Source organism: Mandrillus leucophaeus, unplaced genomic scaffold, assembly GCF_000951045.1.
Source record: "Mandrillus leucophaeus isolate KB7577 unplaced genomic scaffold, Mleu.le_1.0 Scaffold566, whole genome shotgun sequence".
NCBI lineage: Eukaryota > Metazoa > Chordata > Mammalia > Primates > Cercopithecidae > Mandrillus > Mandrillus leucophaeus.
The window spans coordinates 177,510-197,044 of NW_012106097.1; the positions used below are offsets into that span (position 1 = coordinate 177,510).

The window sequence follows — 19,535 nt, forward strand, 5'->3', positions numbered from 1 at the left end:
AGGACTCGGAGCAGCACTGGGCCAGCACAGAGATAGGACCGAGTGCTATGCCTGGGCACAACCTTCTTCAGGACTCAGAGCAGCACTGGGCCAGCGCAGAGACAGGACCGAGTGCTATGCCTGAGCACAACCTTCTTCAGGACTCGGAGCAGCATGGTGTCGCTCTCAGGCAGTGATTTGTGTCTCTGTGCACCTCAAAAACTTTCTGCAATCTTAGTTTGTTTCTTCAGCCCCCTGGATGGCAGACAGGTTTTTGGGTGTGTGGCTGGAGCAGATATCCTTGAAGAGGAGAGGAGGGGAGAGCTGTGGCCCTTAGAGAGGGGAAGGGTGGGGAAAGGGTGATTCCAGCAAAACATCCACTTCCCATTCTCCTGCCTCACTGCCTTCTATTAAGGTGGAGTCTAGAAACAGTCCTGGTACCAGAGAGATGCACCTGGCTGTAGAAACTACCAGCAGAAGGATTCAGAGGGATGGCCAGAGCCTCTTGTGTTCACACGTCCTGCAGACCAGATGCTGCTGTCTTGTTTGTATATTTGCTTTTCCTTCTTGAAGCTAAGGCCTGCATAGCATAGGAATGTGGGACCCAAAACCCAACCCAAGTGAGCCACTCTCAAGAGTGCTGCTGATCCTCAACTCAGCTCTACATTTAGAAACACAGACTGCCAGACCGTTCTGTCAGAAACTTCACTTCTGAAATGACAGGATGGGCAGGAATGAACTTGTTACTACTGCTTGAATTCTCACTGCCAAGAAACCTGATAGCACTGTTTTTTCATCTTTATAAGGGGATGGGAAATGAGAGGGGTATAATACAAAGCAAAGGAGCTACTGGACCGAACAATTTGAGAAGCATACGGCAACGTGTGCTTTATTTGTGTCTGTTTAAAAGCACAACAAGAGGATAGGCGTACGTTTGCTTTTTCAGCGATCACAGTTATCTTTACTATGTCACAGATCCTTCATAGGACAATGTGCAATGCAGACTACTGAGGAACATGCTCCATAAATGCTGAAATAATTAATGAACAGGCCAAACAACAGTGAAAATGATTCCAAATATTCTCTTGTCAGAAGAGACAATCCTAAATAATCTGTCTTGTGAGAGCATAAATAATGTAAATGCATACAAGCTGGTGAACTAACCTATTCGCCATTTCACAGATGGAAAAAACTAAGGACCAGAGAGGTCAAGCTGCCCAGCATAAAACTCAGAACAGAACCCATATTTCCTAATCTTGGTGTTCTTTCAATTATCCTCTCCTGCCAGGAAGCTCATTGCACCCAAAGGCAAGGGAGTTCCTTAGAATTGAGGGGGCAGGAGATGTCTAGAAAGTGGACCTTAAACCACAGAATGTAAAAGGATTTCTGTGTTGGCAAAAGATCCATGGTGGATGAGAGTCAATTAACCTGGAATCTTCAGCAAAGCTCAACAAAGCTGTGATACCAGCAGGAATTTGAAGGTGGGAGAGAAAAAGTGGAAAGAAGGCAGAGAATTAAGAAAAGTGAGAGGAAAAGTTGGAAGGAGATCAAGTAGGAGAAAGGTAGAGGGCAAAACCCAGTCATCTGACATTTTTTTACTGCTAGCCTGCAATGGATCATGCTGAACATAAACGATCATCAGACGTGGCCTGTCCCACTTCAGCGGAGGCTGTGGCATCCTTCCTCTCAGCATCATCAGCCAGGACACTCTCATTTCAAATTCTAAGGGAAGAGACCAGCAACTGAGCCACCATTACCAATTCCTGCAGCACCCAAGTTTTCTTTGGAGGTTTCTCACTGAGCTATGTATTCAACTTTTTTAGCCTTCCTTACTTAGGAACTCATGGTCCTGGGCAGAGAAGCAGCAAAAAACGCAGGATTCATAGGCACGCATGAGTGTGTGCATGCACGCACATACACACACAGTGCCCTAAGAAGATACCTGAAAAAAAAAATGCCTTTTCTGTACTGGTGAACTCCATCTCGATATAAAACCTTGAGACATGAGAAAACACATAAGATGAGTGCAAGAAATCCACATATAAAAAGGGACTTTCATTAAACGGTCACCTGTCCTTACAAAGAGGGAGAGATGGGAAGACATTACTATATGCTCACAGGTCATCCGAGTTCCTTTCCAGCATTCCTGACTGACTATAAAAACCTCTAAGGGCTGGAGAGGTGCTTTCACTTTCTAATTAAACCACCTTAAAATGAAATCCACCTAATCTGTAGAATGCATGGGTTAAGGCTGAGATTTCACCAACCTGCATGTACAAGCTATTCGAAAGGATCCTAAGAACAATAGATGGTTGTTCTTGGTAACTTGGAACTCTAGCTGATCAGATGCAACCCAGATGGGAAAATATGCTTCTGCAGAAAGTGATGACGGACCTCTTTCGCATCAAAATTTCACCATGGGAATTCCATCCAGTTTTCATCTTACATTTGGTTAAAATATTTTTCCACACTTGCCAAGTCACTTTTTGCCTAAGTCTAAGTTCTAAATCTTTCAATCCCTCCAAATTTAAGTCACAAAGGCTAACTTGCATTTCTCCCCATATTCCACATTTCTTATTCTTAAAATCCTTAGCCAATTTCTCAACCAGAGAAAGAATAAAGTGGGGGCAAATGAATAAATACAATTAAGATCTACAGGAACAAAAAGTACAGTTGCTTTTTTTTTTTTTTGAGATGGAGTCTCACTCCAGCGTGATCTCGGCTCACTGTAAGCTCTGCCTCCTGAGTTCATGCCATTCTCCTGCCTCAGCCTCCAACTACAGGCGCCCACCACCATGCCTGGCTAATTTTTTTTTTTTTTTTTTTTTCGTATCTTTAGTAGGGATGGAGTTTCACCGTGTTAGCCAGGATGGTCTCGATCTCGTGATCTGCCCGCCTCGGCCTCCCAAAGTGCTGGGATTACAGGTGTGAGCCATCACGCCCAGCCAACAGTTGCTTTTCAGAAATGAAAACCTTCTAGGTCAAGTGTTTCCTGTCTGAGATTCTGTGTGTAGCCAGAAATGCACTGGGTCCACCAGTCGGCACACAGTGGCTTTGAGAATAAGGACACTCCACTGTAGATACCTTCCAAGGGCCTCTGGGGACATGAACAGCAAGGAGGGCACCTGATACAGGACGTTCTAACCCACAGGGCACTCGCACGTGGGTACAGTGTGACTTCTATGCACTGCTCTGCTCTCACAGCGGCCACTCAACAGTGCGACACCAAGGTACACACATGGCATTCAAAAAAGAAAAGCAAATTATGCTTTCTGAGCAGCAGTGTGTTTTACCTTATCAAAAGCATCTAAGCAGTCAAGATGACAAAGCAGTCAATTTTTAATACAAATTATTGGCTGGCTAGACACTAGAGATCCAAAATAGATAAGACCCCATTTTTTTTTCTTTTAGCAGCAGTGCTTGCAAATAAGCCAGGTACATATATTTCAATACACAATTCATAATACTACTTCAATCTAACTTCGTTTTCCATAGTCAATAACTATTGATTTAAATTTCTCTACTAGCATGCCTTTCTTCTGTGTTTAGCATGTCTTATAAAAGAATAAAATGGTATTTGTTCAGCAATTTTGTTTCTGAAATGGTGTTTTAGATGGGTGAATATGAAATAAGCTTACCTCATCCCACTCTAAAAGGTAGTTTGTGATTTTTGAACCATTGTCAATCGGTGCCTAAAAAAAATAGGAACATGAGATTAGAGAAAGTTGTTCAGAGATAAAACTTATGAGCTCCCCACCTGCCTCACATACAGTGTCTACGACAGTCCGGTGCTCTCCCCGCAGGCGGATAAAGCTGATGGTCCCTGCATTCCTTGGTCAACCATCATCATACACTAACTTTGACATACCTCAACTGTAGAGAGTCCCCACTATGAATAAATCATACTCCACAAATAGCCAAACCTGTCTACCACCACCACCACCTCTCCCTTTTTACACCTTCATGGTACCTTACTTCCTCTGGGGATAGAACTTTGAAGAGGGACTTTGAATTCAAGCGTAGAGTGAGAATAAGGCAGCTGAGAAACTCAGGTGCTGCTGGATGTCTGGTGGAGCACAGTCAAGCCTTTCTTTTTGTAACATCCCACACACAGGTTTTTAATTTTTTAAAAGTACTTAAGATTAGAAAGTCATCAGTGACATTAAGGTTCCTCTTTTTTAAAAATGGGGAAAAAATGTGATCCTCTGGAGAGATGACTAGAGGCTATTAGCCCTTCGTATGTTAACAAAGAGAAGTTTCATCATTTGCTTTCCTCTTAAAAAGCATGCTGAGATCTGCTTCACTGAGAAAGTGGGTTTTTAACAATGGGAAGGGAAGTAAAGAACTCTGGAGAAAAGAATGCTTTTCAGGATTCCAAGAGCTACAAGTGATGCCGCAGTGGGGTCTCTTGGAGCATTAGGGTAGAGAGATCTAGAGAGACAGTGGAACTACAAGTTGGGGGAAGCAACCAGGAAGAGGAGTTGGATCATGTCTCCCACTTCAAAAACATGCCAGGGCCGACTCTTCCCTAGGAAAGAGCAAGAGCCCAGCAAACAGCATGGTACCTTGCCCTTGGCAAAAGGCAGCTCAGCTTCCCCTGAGATGTATCTGAATCCTGCCTCGGCTGTTTGTTGCATGTGGTCTGGCGCTAGCTATTTAATATCAGTATCAACAACTAATTTCATGTTCCAAGGATAGGTATGATAAATAATTGGGAGAATATGTGAATCACCTACTAAACTACCCAGTTTTATAGGAAGCACTCAGTAAACAGTTGTTATTGCTTTATTATGGTTAGTAATAAAACATCAGGGGGCCAGTCCCGCTCCTTCCCTTCCTTCTCTCTTTTGAGTCACACAATCTCTGAGTCCCAAAACTCAGATCTCAGGTGAGTGCTCTAAGTCCTAAACTGTTGTTTTAGGCTTTTGCGGGCTCAATTTGGAGGAGAGGATAGTGATGCATTTAAAGTTATAAATAACTGACAAAATCGAAGTTTTAGATGAGAACCCATCTCTAAGATGAGAACTCCAAAAAAATAAAACAAACTGTTCTTTGGTAGTTTCTTTGATGATATCCTACCCCATTACTAGTCCCTCAATTCCTTGAGGGTGGGTACACTGACTTAGGTTTTTGTTTCGCCTTATCTCCTGTGCAAGTAATAACTGCTGCTGACGAACAAAAAGATGTCAGATTTTAGTGCTTTCAGCATCTTTGTGGATTCAAGGACAGACTGGCAGCCAGAGAATGTTTCCCTGTCCTTGTGCCCCTACCTGGAGCACTTTGATGAGGGAATCTGTTCTAAGGACATTTAAATGAAAACTGAACTGAATCCAGAACTTTCAAGTTTGTACATGACTGAATGTAACAAGAGTATGTTTCTGATTTACAATTGAGGAAAGGGAGAAGGAAAATGTGAAACATTTTCCTCCTAATAAGAAAATTCTTTCTTGAAGTTGCTGGTCTGCCTGAGACCTGAAATTCATCCAGGTTTTAAGCAGAGTATGCATCAGTGATTCCCAACTTTAGGTTTATAAGACCCCGGGGTCCCTCAGGTAATCTAAAGACAAGTTCTTATATTTTCCAAACAAAATGGATTTTAATTCTTTCCTTACAAAGATATATTTACATATATATGTGTAAATATAGAGCACATTTTTTAAATGGATATGTATACTCCAAGGAATTAAATGATGATGCCAGTTGGGTGTTAAAACTCTGAAAAGGTGGGGAATCACTGACCTGGATTATCCCTGGAAGCCAGGAAGGAAAATAAAATAGTTCAGACACTAAGCCAGTTTAAACCTTGCTTTTGTCCAAGTAACACACTCAATGCTGGCCACTGGCTATGAGAATGCAGCTGCCCACCTGAGAGGGATCCACAGAGGCCCATGCTTTGCTGCTAACCATGACTCTGAATTGCTTTCATCAGCTCCCTGGATCAACCTGACTCTCCGGGCCAGAAATGAAAAGATAAAATATTTCTTCACTAATAATGGATCTTCCTAGCCATTTTCTTTCTTTCACACATTAGTATTCTCCCCGCAAACCATAAATCTTTATCTCTTACCTCCATCTATTTTACATTTTAAATTATATTTTAAAATATTAATGTAGAGAAATAAGTGCTACAAAGATTGGTAACAATCTACGGTTTTCTTACAAACACACAACTATGATTAACAAGCCAGTGATGTCCCTTGAGGAAGGGGCAATATGATCTCTCTTTGGTAAGAGCTATTTTTAGCCAGTGAATTGTATTTCATGAAAATATATAATTCAGTCTTTTTTTCTTAGATAATTAGTAATCCTGACCGATGTATGGCCCAATTAGTGGAACTTAATGAAGTACTAACATACTTCAGATCACTAAATGTTCTAGGTTGTTTTATATATTAAACATTTCAGTATCACCACTGAAAGAAGCCAAAAGGGCCATAAAACTACTTTATCTCTGAATCTTTCTTGATAAAAGCTTTTTGCTAAAGTCCTCAAATGTTTGTTGAAATGAACTAAACTATTAGAAAGTGATAAGATGTAGGTATTTTAAGTACCTATATCACTTATACATATTGCTTATGACCCTAAGACATTCAGAAAATACTGCTGCAAAAAAAAAAAAAAAAAGCTAAAGCTGGATTTTGCAGTTCCCTCCTCCTACCCCTTTGCCCAACTCTTACAGAAACGACAACTTTTTAACAATTGGTTGCACATACTTACTATGCAGAAAACATATCACAAAACTGGAATCGTGCTAAAAAATATTTCAAATGGCTATAGACTGACATTATATTAACTCGAGACTCTTTCTCTGTTGCCCAGGCTGGAGCACAGTGGTGTGATCATGGCTCACTGCAGCCTTGAAACTCCTGGGTTCAGGTGATCCCCCACCCTCAGCCTCCCAGGTAGCTGGGACTAGAAACACGTGCCACCATACCTGGTAATTTTTAAAGTGAGACAATTCTTGATGCTTTGAGCTACCCACCTTCCACTGCAGGGTTAGTGAACTTTTGCTCCTGTGTGCCAGCTTAGGCGGGAAAGGACACTCGGGTGCACAGCTGTGGGTGGTGAAGCTAACGGGCTCGGAGCAGGATCCCTTTACGGAATTGTACATGGCATACACCCTGAAAACAACACGGACACAGTCAGTGGCAGTGACTCATCATAGAAGACCAGGATTCTTATCTTTGTTTCACCCTAAGGCTTTCTGTAGATGAACAGCATTTCTTACAGAGTGAGTACCATGCTCTTGCTCTTATTTATTGGTCTTGTCCTGACCTATGGTTAGCATTAACAGGGGACAGTCATCCCAACAGGTATTTGTCTCAGTGTGTGCCACCCATCTCCATTTCAAAATATGCAGGATCTACTGACTAGAAGAGATTATTCTAAATAAGAAAATAAACCTTAAAACCCAGAACAATCTCCAAATACATGTTCTAAAAACCAATGAGCTACTACTTTCTGGTTGACTTTATGTGGAAAAAGGCTAAGAGTTAAGAGGCGGATAAAAAGGCAAAAGAAGCAGTAATAAGAGTCTACAGACTGGAGAGACAGCATAGAAGTACAAACAGGGTAGATAACATCTTTGAACTACATTTAATACTGTACACATTTATGTAAAACTATGGATGTTTCACACAGAAGCATGTATGCTAACCTTCTCTAATTCAACAAAAACAATGTTCAGGTACAGTTTAATCCATGTAAATATTTAACTCTTATACGTGAAGCCAAGACTAAAGATGTTCGTTCCGTACACTGAAATGTTTGGCTCAACACTGCAACGTATGTGCCTGATTTCTCCAGAGAAGCCATGAAGAAAAAGCATAGAACATGCTATTACAATGCCACACTCTTCAAATAGCATAAAATAGGGCTATGTTGATTTTTATCAACTTCCTATATTCCATTTTTTATATTGGGAATTTATTTTTTCAAAATTGAATATGTACTCTTAAACAACAACAACAACAACACAACAACAACACAACAACAACAACAACAACGAAGCCTTTGCTGCCTAAAACAGATGCAAGGATTAAACTATTCACAGAGTTGGCAAATAGATATTGAGCCCTTAATTCTTACAGCCACCCTCTCTGAGGTAGGGAAATCTTACTACCCACTGCAGACAGAAGGAAACACAGAGATGAAGTAAATTTCCCAAGGCCACATAGCTAGAAATTTGGATCGATGGTATTCATCCCTGGAAGTCTAACCAGTATACGGTATTGCCTACTCCCCTTGTTCATCCTGCAATCCTGTTTCTCTAAACACCACAATCCACTTCCCTTAGCTCTACCCAGTGAACACAAACAACAGGTAAAGATAACAACATTATGCAAGATAGGTCCCAATTGTGTGTGTGATTTGCAAAGTCATTTCTCCACAAAGTCCATCATGAAAAATTCGTAGAGGCCATACACGTCAAAGGCACCAATAGATACGTCTTTCTACCTCAAAAGATAAAAATACATGCATATTAGATCTATTTGCCCTATGGGAGGACAGCATGAGATTTGATTCAAACAAATAATTCTTATCATTAGGATCCTCTCCACCCAACCTCCGATGAAGGAAATGGTCCTTTCTGCACACACTGCAAGTAAGCATGTGATAATATAAAACTAAATGGTAGATCTGGCAAGACCATTTCCCTGTGTCAGGATGGGCTCACTGGGAGTAAGTTACTTTAAATGAATCACAACATGTTCCAGACATGGGCAGGGCTCAAGCCTGAACTCTGATACACAGAATTCTCCAACAGGTGACTCATGGATTGCATCTGACCCAAGACACGTGTTGGGGGGGGCGGGCGTGGGGGGTAGCAGTGTGCAAAAACATGATGTTTTGAAGTGTTACAGCCACTTATGAATTAAGGGATACAGGCAATGACCATCACAAAAAGAGACAACCAGGCACTATGCATTCCTAATAAAGGACTATGTCACTAACTATAAAACTGTCTTGGCAGAAAAACTGAACCTGTATCTGATTAAACCTCTTCATCGCTTTATAGGAAATATAGAGGACAGGAGAACAGTATTAAGCAACATAACACAGATGCAATCAGCCAAATTCATACTTGTGGAAGACTCTACGGGACAAACAAATTAATCTAACAAGTTGCAAGAAAGAGTAAAAGATAAAGGGAAAAAATGAATGGATTAAAATAAAATTTAAGACATATCAATCAAACCACATATTCACACGTTTGAATTCCAATTACAACAAACTAAAGAAACAAAATTTTCATTCTTAGAACTGAGGAAATGGGAATAGTCCCTGGATTGTGAAGACATTTCCGGTGTGTATAATGATGGTAATATAATTTATAGGTGAAATAATATGACGTCTGAACCTTACTTCAAAATCATCAGGGCAGGGGAGGGGTAAGTGAGGACACTGAGGTAATAAGAAGTTGAGAGATGAGAGTTCATTCAACTATTATCTACTTCTGATTATATCTAACATTTTCTGAAATAAAAAAGTAAGAATTAAGCCTTCACTGAAAACTATCTGGAGCTCTCTCATTTTTAAAACCAAACTTCTGGCTTCTCTTAAAAACTAGAGGTTTTAGAAACACTTGGCCCTTTTTTTTTTTTGAGATGGAGTCTTGCTCTGTCACCCAGGCTGGGGTGCAATGGCACGATCTCGGCTCACTGCAACCTCCGCCTCCAGGGTTCAAGTGAGTCTCCTGCCTCAGTCTCCCAAGTAGATGGGATTACAGGCACCTGCCATCATGCCCAACTAATTTTTGTATTTTTGTAGAGATGGGGTTTCACCACATTGGCCAGACTGGTCTTGAACTACTGACCTCAGGTAATCCACCCGCCTCGGCCTCCCGAAGTGCTGGGATTACAGGCGTAAGCCACTGCGCCTGGTCTCACTCGGCCCTCTTTCCTGCACTGTAGTAATGAGCTAAATCTGTGGGCAGCTCCCTGCTTTAGATGGAGCAGGTGCTGAAGAGTTTGCTAGAGTCCCCACCATTCCTACTGTCTCCTCAGCACTGACACTGTTTTTCAGCTGACCCTTACCCAACCTACTTTAGCTGTTTAGGTACTCTGCCTCCACCCAGTAAGTATGTCAGTTTGCAATGACTGGGCATTTGCCTACAAATGCAGAGTTATACCCAGGCAGGTCAGGTCCTAGATATTCACAAAAACAGCTGCCACCAAAAATCCATCTAGAAAATAGAGCAGAGGGAGGGAAGCAGGGAAACAGCCTGCAAAGTACTAGCAGGATGTAGTCAGTTGTCTGGGGAGAGGTAAATTTGGTCTTAGTCAAGTTCTTTGGGATTCTTGGAGTCAGCAATCCATACCTCCTAGGCTGGGGAGTCATGAGTGATGGAGACTCCTGGTGGCCAGGCTGGGAGGATGACAGTGGGGATAAAAGTAAAAGAACCTGATGCAGGTTAGAAATTTGAGGTAGTTGAAAACAGATAGTTGTATGGGCCAGAAGGAGTTAGTTATTTTTCTTGCCTTTAATCTTAAACAATATTATGGTAAGGGGTCAATGCTTTTCACACATAATATTTTGTCAGCAAAGGAAAAAAGATCTATTTTGTATGGCAATATAAGTATGCTGCATATAGTACGAAAGTTGGCACCATACTTAAATATCCCTTGATCACATCTGTCAATTATAGTTCAGTAAAGGGACAGCAACTTACTGTAATAGTGACTAGCAACATTTTTGCCAATAACTTCTATAGAAAAGAAAAATCTCTGCTAATGATGCTACATTTTAAAGAATACTGCAATATATTTTTTTCACATAATGGCAATGAGTTTTCCATAAATATCATCATGTGAAAGGACAATCTGTAGAATACAGTCAGTTTCTTGGATTAAATAAGTCAGCAAACAGTTCAGTTTTTGTTGCATTTATCTCAAGAAAAGAAAACATTTTTCTAACAATATAATTAATCTTGTTTTCATATTTGTTTCAGCTTAAATCCTGGCGAAATGCTTAGGAAACAGGTGCTCCAAGAATTTCAGAAATATGCCTCCAACTTTTTCTAGCACGATGTAACATACTAGGAGCCACAATTTCTGGTCAATAACATGTATTTTATAATCCTTCACTGTGCTTGTCAACCATATTTTTGGAAATGTTTCACTGCACAATTTTTCTGGGAAATGTCATTATATGATATCATCTCTGGGCAACTTGTTTGCCAAATTGTTAAGGAGGATGACTAGAAAACTGCTTCAAAATTTTCATGAAATTGCTATCCATTCCTTCACTCAAATTCCTGATTATCCTATCACTGATAAAAATATAAACTGTTGACTACCACAGTAAAACGGTCATTGCAATGTCATTATTAATTATAGAACTACCAATTAAAAGACAAATATATTTTTCTGGCAAATGCATATACAGCATACATTTGTGTATGTATAAATATTTATTTGTATAAATAAGTGTATATATGTATAAATGTTCATGTTTGTGAAATTACATATTTATATATAAGTATTTAAAATATAATGTAATTTATTTACATTTTGGATTTTTCTCATTTCTCCACACAATCTCTCATCTCTGTCTCTGTCTCTCTCTCTCACGCTCTCTCTCTCTCTCTCACATACACACACAGAGACAGGAGATTTTCTATTAGTGGCTTTATACAATACATAACACAATGCCCTTTAAAGAAGCACTGAATAACCCTGACGATTACAAATGGATTCCTTTGAAATACTGTATGAACACTAAACCAAAAAAATTATTTGTGTTAAGAATAGGGTAACAAATATGAAAGTGATTTTAATAAAGATCCTTTAATAAAGGTCTCCCTAAATTTTGCTAATCAATGTGTGCATCAGAGAGGGGTATTATCTTCCTTAATCACCACTAGGAGATTAGGAGAAGAAAAGAATAGTGACTGAACAGATGTGCAAGAATGATACACAAAAACTCATAGGAAAAGTGGAAAAGAAGAAACATTTTGTAAACCTGAAATGTCTTGGAATATAATTTTCCATGTGGAATCTGGCTCAAATGGCATGACAGATGCCAACTGAAGCAGCCACAGGCATGTGAGCTACAGCACTGTCTACAGGATGCCACTCAATAAATAAATTCCCAGTAACAGTGAGTTGGTGGCAAGAGCTGTTCTGGCCTAGTAACTGAAGGCAAGTACCAGGCAGTTAAATGACCGGGCTTCATGACTGAGACTGCTATTGAAAAAGAAGGTTTGTGTGTCTGATGGGTGAACTCGTGCAATAACACTAATATGGGGGCGGGGGTGGGTGGGGGGAGTTGAAAATGAGAAAAAGCATTACATGAAGATATCAAGCAATCAATGTGAATGAGATAGACTCAGTGTAGCAAAACAAAAAGTAACAAGGAATATAAGAACAGAAGTCTAGGTGAGACTTCAGTACATGATTTAAGAAAGAAATCTTACACTCTTAAAATGTGCAATATTAAGAATTGGAAGAAAAAAATTTACCTTGTTTTGTGCTGCTAAAACAAATATCTCAGTTTTCAAAACTGGCTCTACAGACTTCCATCACTTTCTAAATTGGTAATGCACAAACAAAAATGGCAATGAATTTATTTATTTACTTATTTAGAGACAAGGTCTCTCGCTGTTGCCCAGGCTAGAGTGCAGCAGCTGCAATCAGGGCTCACTACAGCCTCAACTTGTATCATTAAGTCCTTTTTATTTTCAGAGCGTGAAAAAACTGCAACAAGCTTGGGAAAACCAAAAGGTAGTACTTATACGTGACTTTACAGGTCTAAAATAGATTTGCACATATATTTGCTCTCATCCTATTTTCCTGAGGCTGGTATTATTATCATTCTCATTTTATAAATGACAAAACAAGACCAAAGAAGTTTCAATGGCTCGCTTAAGCACACACCCTTAGCAAATGACAGTCATTAACTCCCAAGTTGCAAGCCATGTCCACTATGCATCATGCTGCCTCACCAAAGCAATTCAAGGCAGAGGAAGTTACGTCTAAGTAAGAGTTGCATGTGTTAAGATTCTTCTCTAGCTTAAAAAAGAAAAGACTGTAAAAGGAAAAAGAATGTATGATCTACATGGACTGTGCATCAGGCAGTGCACGAAGACTAAATCTGGACTAGAGACATTTTTATTAGGAGAGAAAGGATGTTAAAAAATATGAAAATTGACCATCACCAAGGAGAGAGAACTTCCTATCTTCCTGGAAAGCAGAGAGGTAGAACAAACAACAGCTGGTGGCACCCTAGGTTGTACGTGTTGGGTGTCACACATGTGTCAAATGACAAATGCAAGGAGTCCCAAATGTGTCAGGAGAAAGTCTAAACCCAAGGCCCCTAGATGGTAACCCCCTCATACTCCCATCCTGTTCCTTTTGGGGAATCCATTAACTATTCTATCTGCTCAGGAGGTCAAGATGTTCACAGGTTTTGTTGGGAAAAATAGCTGATGAGCAAGTGTTCTCAAATTTACCCTTTGTAATAAGTGTTTAAAAAAAAATAAATGGAACAACAGACAGGATGGTAAATAAATGGAAGGCTCTTCATGACATTTAAGTTTCTTAAAAAGGATATTGTAAGCTCATCAATGAGCAGGAAATTAATAAAGTAAACCTTTACTAACCACAGGAACAATAAACTGTTAAAGCACGGAGCAGAAAGAAACATACGTTAACAATGAATAATAGATAACATTTACATGACTTTTACATTTTCTGGTTTGTTGTTACACTGACCATTTTGAAGAATGGTTAAACCATTTCTATTATCATCTTAGCTTCACAAATTACACAGATCTTCTTGTACAAAGCGTGTGAAAAGTTCAATATGTTTGGGTGGAAGCTAATTGACTCAAAATCCAGTTTTGATTTAAACAGGAGGAGATGGTTGCAATAGAGTTCATCTAAACAATATGATAGCTAAGCAGATGTATGCTTTAAGCCTTAATGCAAAACAATTTGCTCTGATATACATTGCTTTAACCTTATTTTTAAGAACTCATGCATTTAATAAGATATTACATCCTCAACACACATCCTTGCTTTACTACCTTTTTTTTACTGAGAAAATCATGGCAGAGCATTCTGTGTGACTTGACCAAAGTTGAAACAGTCAGTTCAGGGCAGAACCAGACTCGTACTCAAGCCTCCTGATAATTCACATGTGCTCTTCCTACTAGACTACCTTGCCTCCAACCTCATGCTGAAATAAAGAAACTAATGATGTGAATTAACTTTTGGAAAGTATAATAATAGATGCATATTTCTTTTCTTTCTTTTTGAGACTGAGTCTCGCTCTGTCACCCAAGGTCAGAGTGCAGTGGCGCAATCTCTGCTCACTGCAAGCTTCACCTCCCGGGTTCACGCCATTCTCCTGCCTCAGCCTCCTGCCTAGGTGAGACTACAGGCGCCTGCAACCAAGCCCGGCTAATTTCTTGTATTTTTAGTAGAGACAGGGTTTCACCATGTTAGCCAGGATGGTCTTGATCTCCTGACCCCATGATCTGCCCGCCTCGGCCTCCCAAAGTGCTGGGATTAGAGACGTGAGCCACCGCACCCGGCCAACAGATGTATATTTCATGCTTACAATTTTATTCTGCAATCTTTACGTATGCATATATAATTGAAAAAAAAGGGAAAGTGTGTTGTTGTACATCCAGTTAAACAAAACTACTTTCTGGGGAACTTAAATATTAGATAAAATAAAGATTAAAAAAAGTTTTTTAAGTGTTATGGGTCATATTCAGACCTGCTTATTGGCAAATGAATGGATGGATGGATCTTTAAACAATCAGATGGTCTCTCTAAAAATTCAGATAACACTTTCCTCCTTACAGATCTGTGGTTGGCTGGGTTTCTTCCTAAAATAAGCTAGCCCTACCTTCCAGAGTAGTCACAGTAGAGATTCCAGAAAATCACAGTAGAGATTTCAGGCTACACATCATACCACATGGGTTAACTGTTTTGCCAAATTGAGTTCATTCTCGTCAGAGATAATCTGATGCTTGTATTACTTGCCTTTTTCAAAATCTACTGGCTTTTAAGGTTTAATGGTGTGCTTGCAATAAGGAAAGGGCTTCTTTTAGTCATTTGAATATACAGTTTATATGATGGTCTGTAAGAAACACTGATATGCCCAAGGTAAAAAAACAAAAAAAAAACAAAAAAATTTCAACTGTTTTATAGAAAGAAACTGTTAAACCATAGTCCAACAGATCTTAGAAGACCATGTAAAATTACTTTTAAAATGATTTTCAGTGTTTAACACCTAATTTTCTGTTCACAGAAGCACTTCTGTGTCTTCCCAGGTACTATGGTCTTGAGAGTCAATGAATGGCCCATGAGCCATGGTACTGAAACTTACAGCAAGGTAAGCAACATTCACCAAAAACTTAAAAGGGGGCACAGGTTTTTGCTTTAGCCACCTGGATTCTCCAATACAGTTTGGCTCTTATATCCTAACTCACCTCACATGATAATCTGTTGCTGGTCTAAGATCTTTCAGGTTACATTCTAATTCTTCTCCACTGTAAAGAAAAAGCATTCATTAGTTGCTAATACCAGTTTCAAAAGCAAACGAGATTTGAAATTTGGGTGTCCAGTAATGTACTGACAATAATTCATGAACTATTATGTCAGATTCCACCATACACCAGAAATAAACTTTCTTATTTGATATTATTATCTGTTTGGGACTAGAAAATCAGGTTCCTTTTAATGATGCCATCTTAGATCTTGAAAATGACATGGTTAACTTACTAATAAAATTCTAAAAGCTCTTATCACTTCTTACAAGTAAATACATAAAAGTAACTAAGTAAGCAAATGAATGAATGAACAAACTAATGAATAAAAATGATCACGCCAACTGTTAACAGAAGGCACTTTCCATACTTACCTTGGCAGGAACCTCAATTATCTCAACTCTGGACTGTCTTTAACAAAAATCACAATCTCACTTCCTCACTTACCAATGCACCCAACAAATAGCTCTCTTAAATAAAATAAAACCATTTATATACTCAAAAATTGCAACTGAACTTCAACTTAAATCATGAGGAAGTAACCAACACAAAATAAGGAATGTTTCATTGAAAATTTTTAAAAAGGTGAAAGGTGTGTGGGCATGTGACTTATTTTGTGTTCTTCAAAAATATCAGTGTCATAAAAGTGTAAGAAATACCATGGAAGTATTCCAAATTAAAGAAGGCTAAAGAGACATGACAACTAAAGGCACTGTCTGACCCTAGACTAGCTCCTGAGCAGGAGGGGGTGGAAAACTGCTCAATTTTTCAAAATAACAGGTATTATTTATGGACCAAGCGACAAAGCTGGAATATAGACAACAGATAAAGTATTATATCAATGTAAGTTTATGAAGTTGATAATTACACTGTGGTTCTTTAAAAAAAAAATCTTATTTATAGAAAATATCCTGAAGGATTTTGCAGTAAGGGACCATTACATATAAAACTTATGAAAAAAATATGGATTGAGGACAGAAAGAGGAAAAGAGGAAGGAGGTCAAATGATAAAACAGAGTATAAAGTTAATAACAACTGAATGTGGGTATGGAGTATACATGTATTCCTTGATTTCTCTATTTTTGGGACATCTTTTAAGTTTGAAATTATTCCAAATAAAAGGCTGGGTTTTTTTAAGTTGTGAACTGGAAGTTGTGTCCAGACCTTGCCTGAAGCTCTACTGTTTAGCCTACATTGTATCTTTTAAAATATCTTGCATTTGCTCCATTAGTTTAGTAACAGGGAAATTTGTACAATAATTCAGATTTTCAGCATCTTTTGAAAAAAAAATTCAAAGAATCAGCAAATTTTAGCAACAATCGACTTAAGGCTGAGTGGCGACTGTTTTTCGATGGCAACAGGAGCTCTCCTGTTCACCTCATTTTCAGCCTTTCCACTTGCTTACGTATGTTACCGGCCGAACCTCTCTGGGCATTTGAGGCTCTAGCTCCTGCCACCAATGTTCATCTTGCATGAAAAGGCTCTATCCACAGTTGTCCCTCAGTACATACAAGGAAATCAGTACCACGACCCCACCCCCACACAGCGTATACACATACTCGAGTCCCCAGTTGACCCTGCATATCCGCAGGTCTCACATCCTGTGAATATTGTTCTGGTCTGCATGTGGTTGACAAGAATCCGTGCAGTTGAGACCTGTGTTGTTCAAGGGTCAACTATATCTGCTCCTTGCCAGGCATGGGGGAGATGGCACTCTGTATTTCTTTTTTTTTTTTTTGAGAGTCTCTGTCACCCAGGCTGGAGTGCAGTGGCGCGATCTCAGCTCACTGCAACCTCCGCCTCCCGGGTTCACGCCATTCTCCTGCCTCAGCCTCCCTCCTAGCTGGGACTACAGGTGCCCGCCACCACGCCCGGCTAATTTTTTTTATTTTTAGTAGAGACGGGGTTTCGCCGTGTTAGCCAGGATGGTCTCCATCTCCTGACCTCATGATCCACCCACCTCAGCCTCCCAAAGTGCTGGGATTACAGGCGTGAGCCACCGCGCCTGGCGGCACTCTGTATTTCTTTAAAGTTGATACTAATTCTGATTTTTCAGGCTAGAATAAAATGGTGGTGAGCCAGAGTTAGGAATATCCTAAATACAGTGGGGAATCCCTGGAGTGTTATCAGAAGGGCAGTGATCTGGCCTGATTTTGTTTCTGCAGTGAGTTGGCAAGGTTGTAGAAGAGCAAGAGTAGGAAGTGGAAGACCCTCAAGAGACTCCTGAGGGCATCCAGGGAAGACAGTGGAGGTAGCCTGGGTAGCAAGAGGAGGACACAGCAGCCACAGGGCTTGCGTCCTTAACCTCTGTCCCTCTTTGCTCGTCAGGAAGACTGTGGAGCAAGAATTAGGAACAGGAAAGGGGAAGATACGGCTCTGCGGCACTGATGCAGTAGGGAAATAGGAGAGAATACAAACATCTCTGGCAGAAAAAGTGAGGATTGTGTGACCACATTATTACCCTGGGCATGGGCAGTCACAGGAGGGTCCTCTCACAGGGAGGCCAAACAAGCAGTTAAAACAAAACTGACTTTCTCATTTCCTGCTCTGCAAATCTGAGTAGTGCCCAGTAATTACAAAGAAGAAAGACATGGCCCTAAAATTGTTCTCACATTTAGAACACAGTTATCAATCTTTTGAATGGTCAATACCTGGGAGTCCACAGAGCAGAAGGGGCTAATCCCTTCTCTGTGAGCTAAACTTTTGACCATTTAAGACCTCGAAATGAAATGTTTTAAAGTATCTTTATTACAGGCTGGAAACTATTGTGGAAGGTAAGAAATAGGGTAAAACAGAAGGAAACATATTGCAGAACTTTAAAAAACAGGGCTACAAAAAGGTCTGGATCTGAAAATAGAGAAGTCACCTTATAATCGCCCAATGTATAGAAAAACTAAAAGTCATAATCGCCTTTTGCCGACAGACATTAACAGAAAGTTTTCTTTAATACTCTACTGATAGCAAATATAACCAAGTGATGTATTTTACCCACACCTAATAGCTCTATGCTACTCATTTCCAAATAAGAATTACTCTGGACACAATGATTTCTTAGCATTATAATTATTACTAAATCTTAAAATAAACTAAAGGAAAATTTACCAAGCCTATAAAGTTTTCCTTTGTTTTCCATTTTCCTTCACAACTCCAATTTTATAGTTTAGCAGCAAAGAAAAACAATAGAAACATACACAACCTGTAAATTATCTTGTATTTTCCATCTCGTCCTTTGTCTGATAAGGCAACCTCATAACTGTAGGGGAAGGAAAGACCACTGTGGGGTCCACAGGAAAGTCCAACAGGGGGAGCCCAGGACAACACAACTGCTCTCGCCTGAATATTAGAAACCTGCGGAAGAAAAATGTGCGACAAAAGTATTCAAATCCATTTTACATTTTCAGAATTATTGGTAGTGGCATAAAACTGGCTCAAAGTTAATCCAAAGTAAACTAGTTTAATTATATTGAAAGACATCTTATATGGCGCTCTCTTTCAAAGTCCTGGTGTCCAAAATATGGTTCTTGCAATGCCAACCTTCATCCAAATCCAGTGCAATTTGCATTCTGTCCTCCATAAAGTAAAATAATGTCATGTGAGGGAATTTTTTTTAACATAAGTAAAAACCTGAATGGAAGATTTCTACGTTATGTGGAAGAAGCCATACCCACAGGTACTCCGATCTGGTTTCAAGCCTTGCATGGTGTCAAATCATTCTTCAAAGCTAATACCTTTCCAATAAAACCCCTTGAAGTCCTGCAGATTCCCAGGACAACCCAAAGGGTGGAGAACTGGAACCAAGGACCAGGCTGATATGGGATTAATATCATTATAGAAGTGGAAATGCTTCACCATTCTAAGCTCTGTTTTTATACTTCTGGTTTAGCCTCTGCTTCAAACTTCAGTTGAACTGAAGACTCTGAGACTTAAAATACCCAGAACCTTCTTAAAATACTACTCTGAAGCATGTTTTACAAAATCTACTCTATCTTTCAGAGGTGTTTATGAGGACTAAGCTCTGGCTGACCACAGCTATAACCTGTTTATTGATAGACCC

General features: G+C 39.7%; 1 protein-coding gene across 1 annotated transcript in view; it reads right to left on the minus strand.

The window, feature by feature from the left end:
• Positions 1–19,535, minus strand: part of FNDC3B (fibronectin type III domain containing 3B) — a 310,570-nt gene that overhangs the window by 106,339 nt on the left and 184,696 nt on the right. Inside the window, exons 7-10 of the mRNA XM_011998294.1 lie at positions 18,678–18,829; positions 15,425–15,484; positions 6,962–7,100; positions 3,618–3,671 (exon numbers count right to left, since the gene is read on the minus strand). Of these exons, the coding sequence (XP_011853684.1) occupies positions 3,618–3,671; positions 6,962–7,100; positions 15,425–15,484; positions 18,678–18,829 (405 nt within the window). The remainder of the gene's footprint in view (positions 1–3,617; positions 3,672–6,961; positions 7,101–15,424; positions 15,485–18,677; positions 18,830–19,535) is intronic.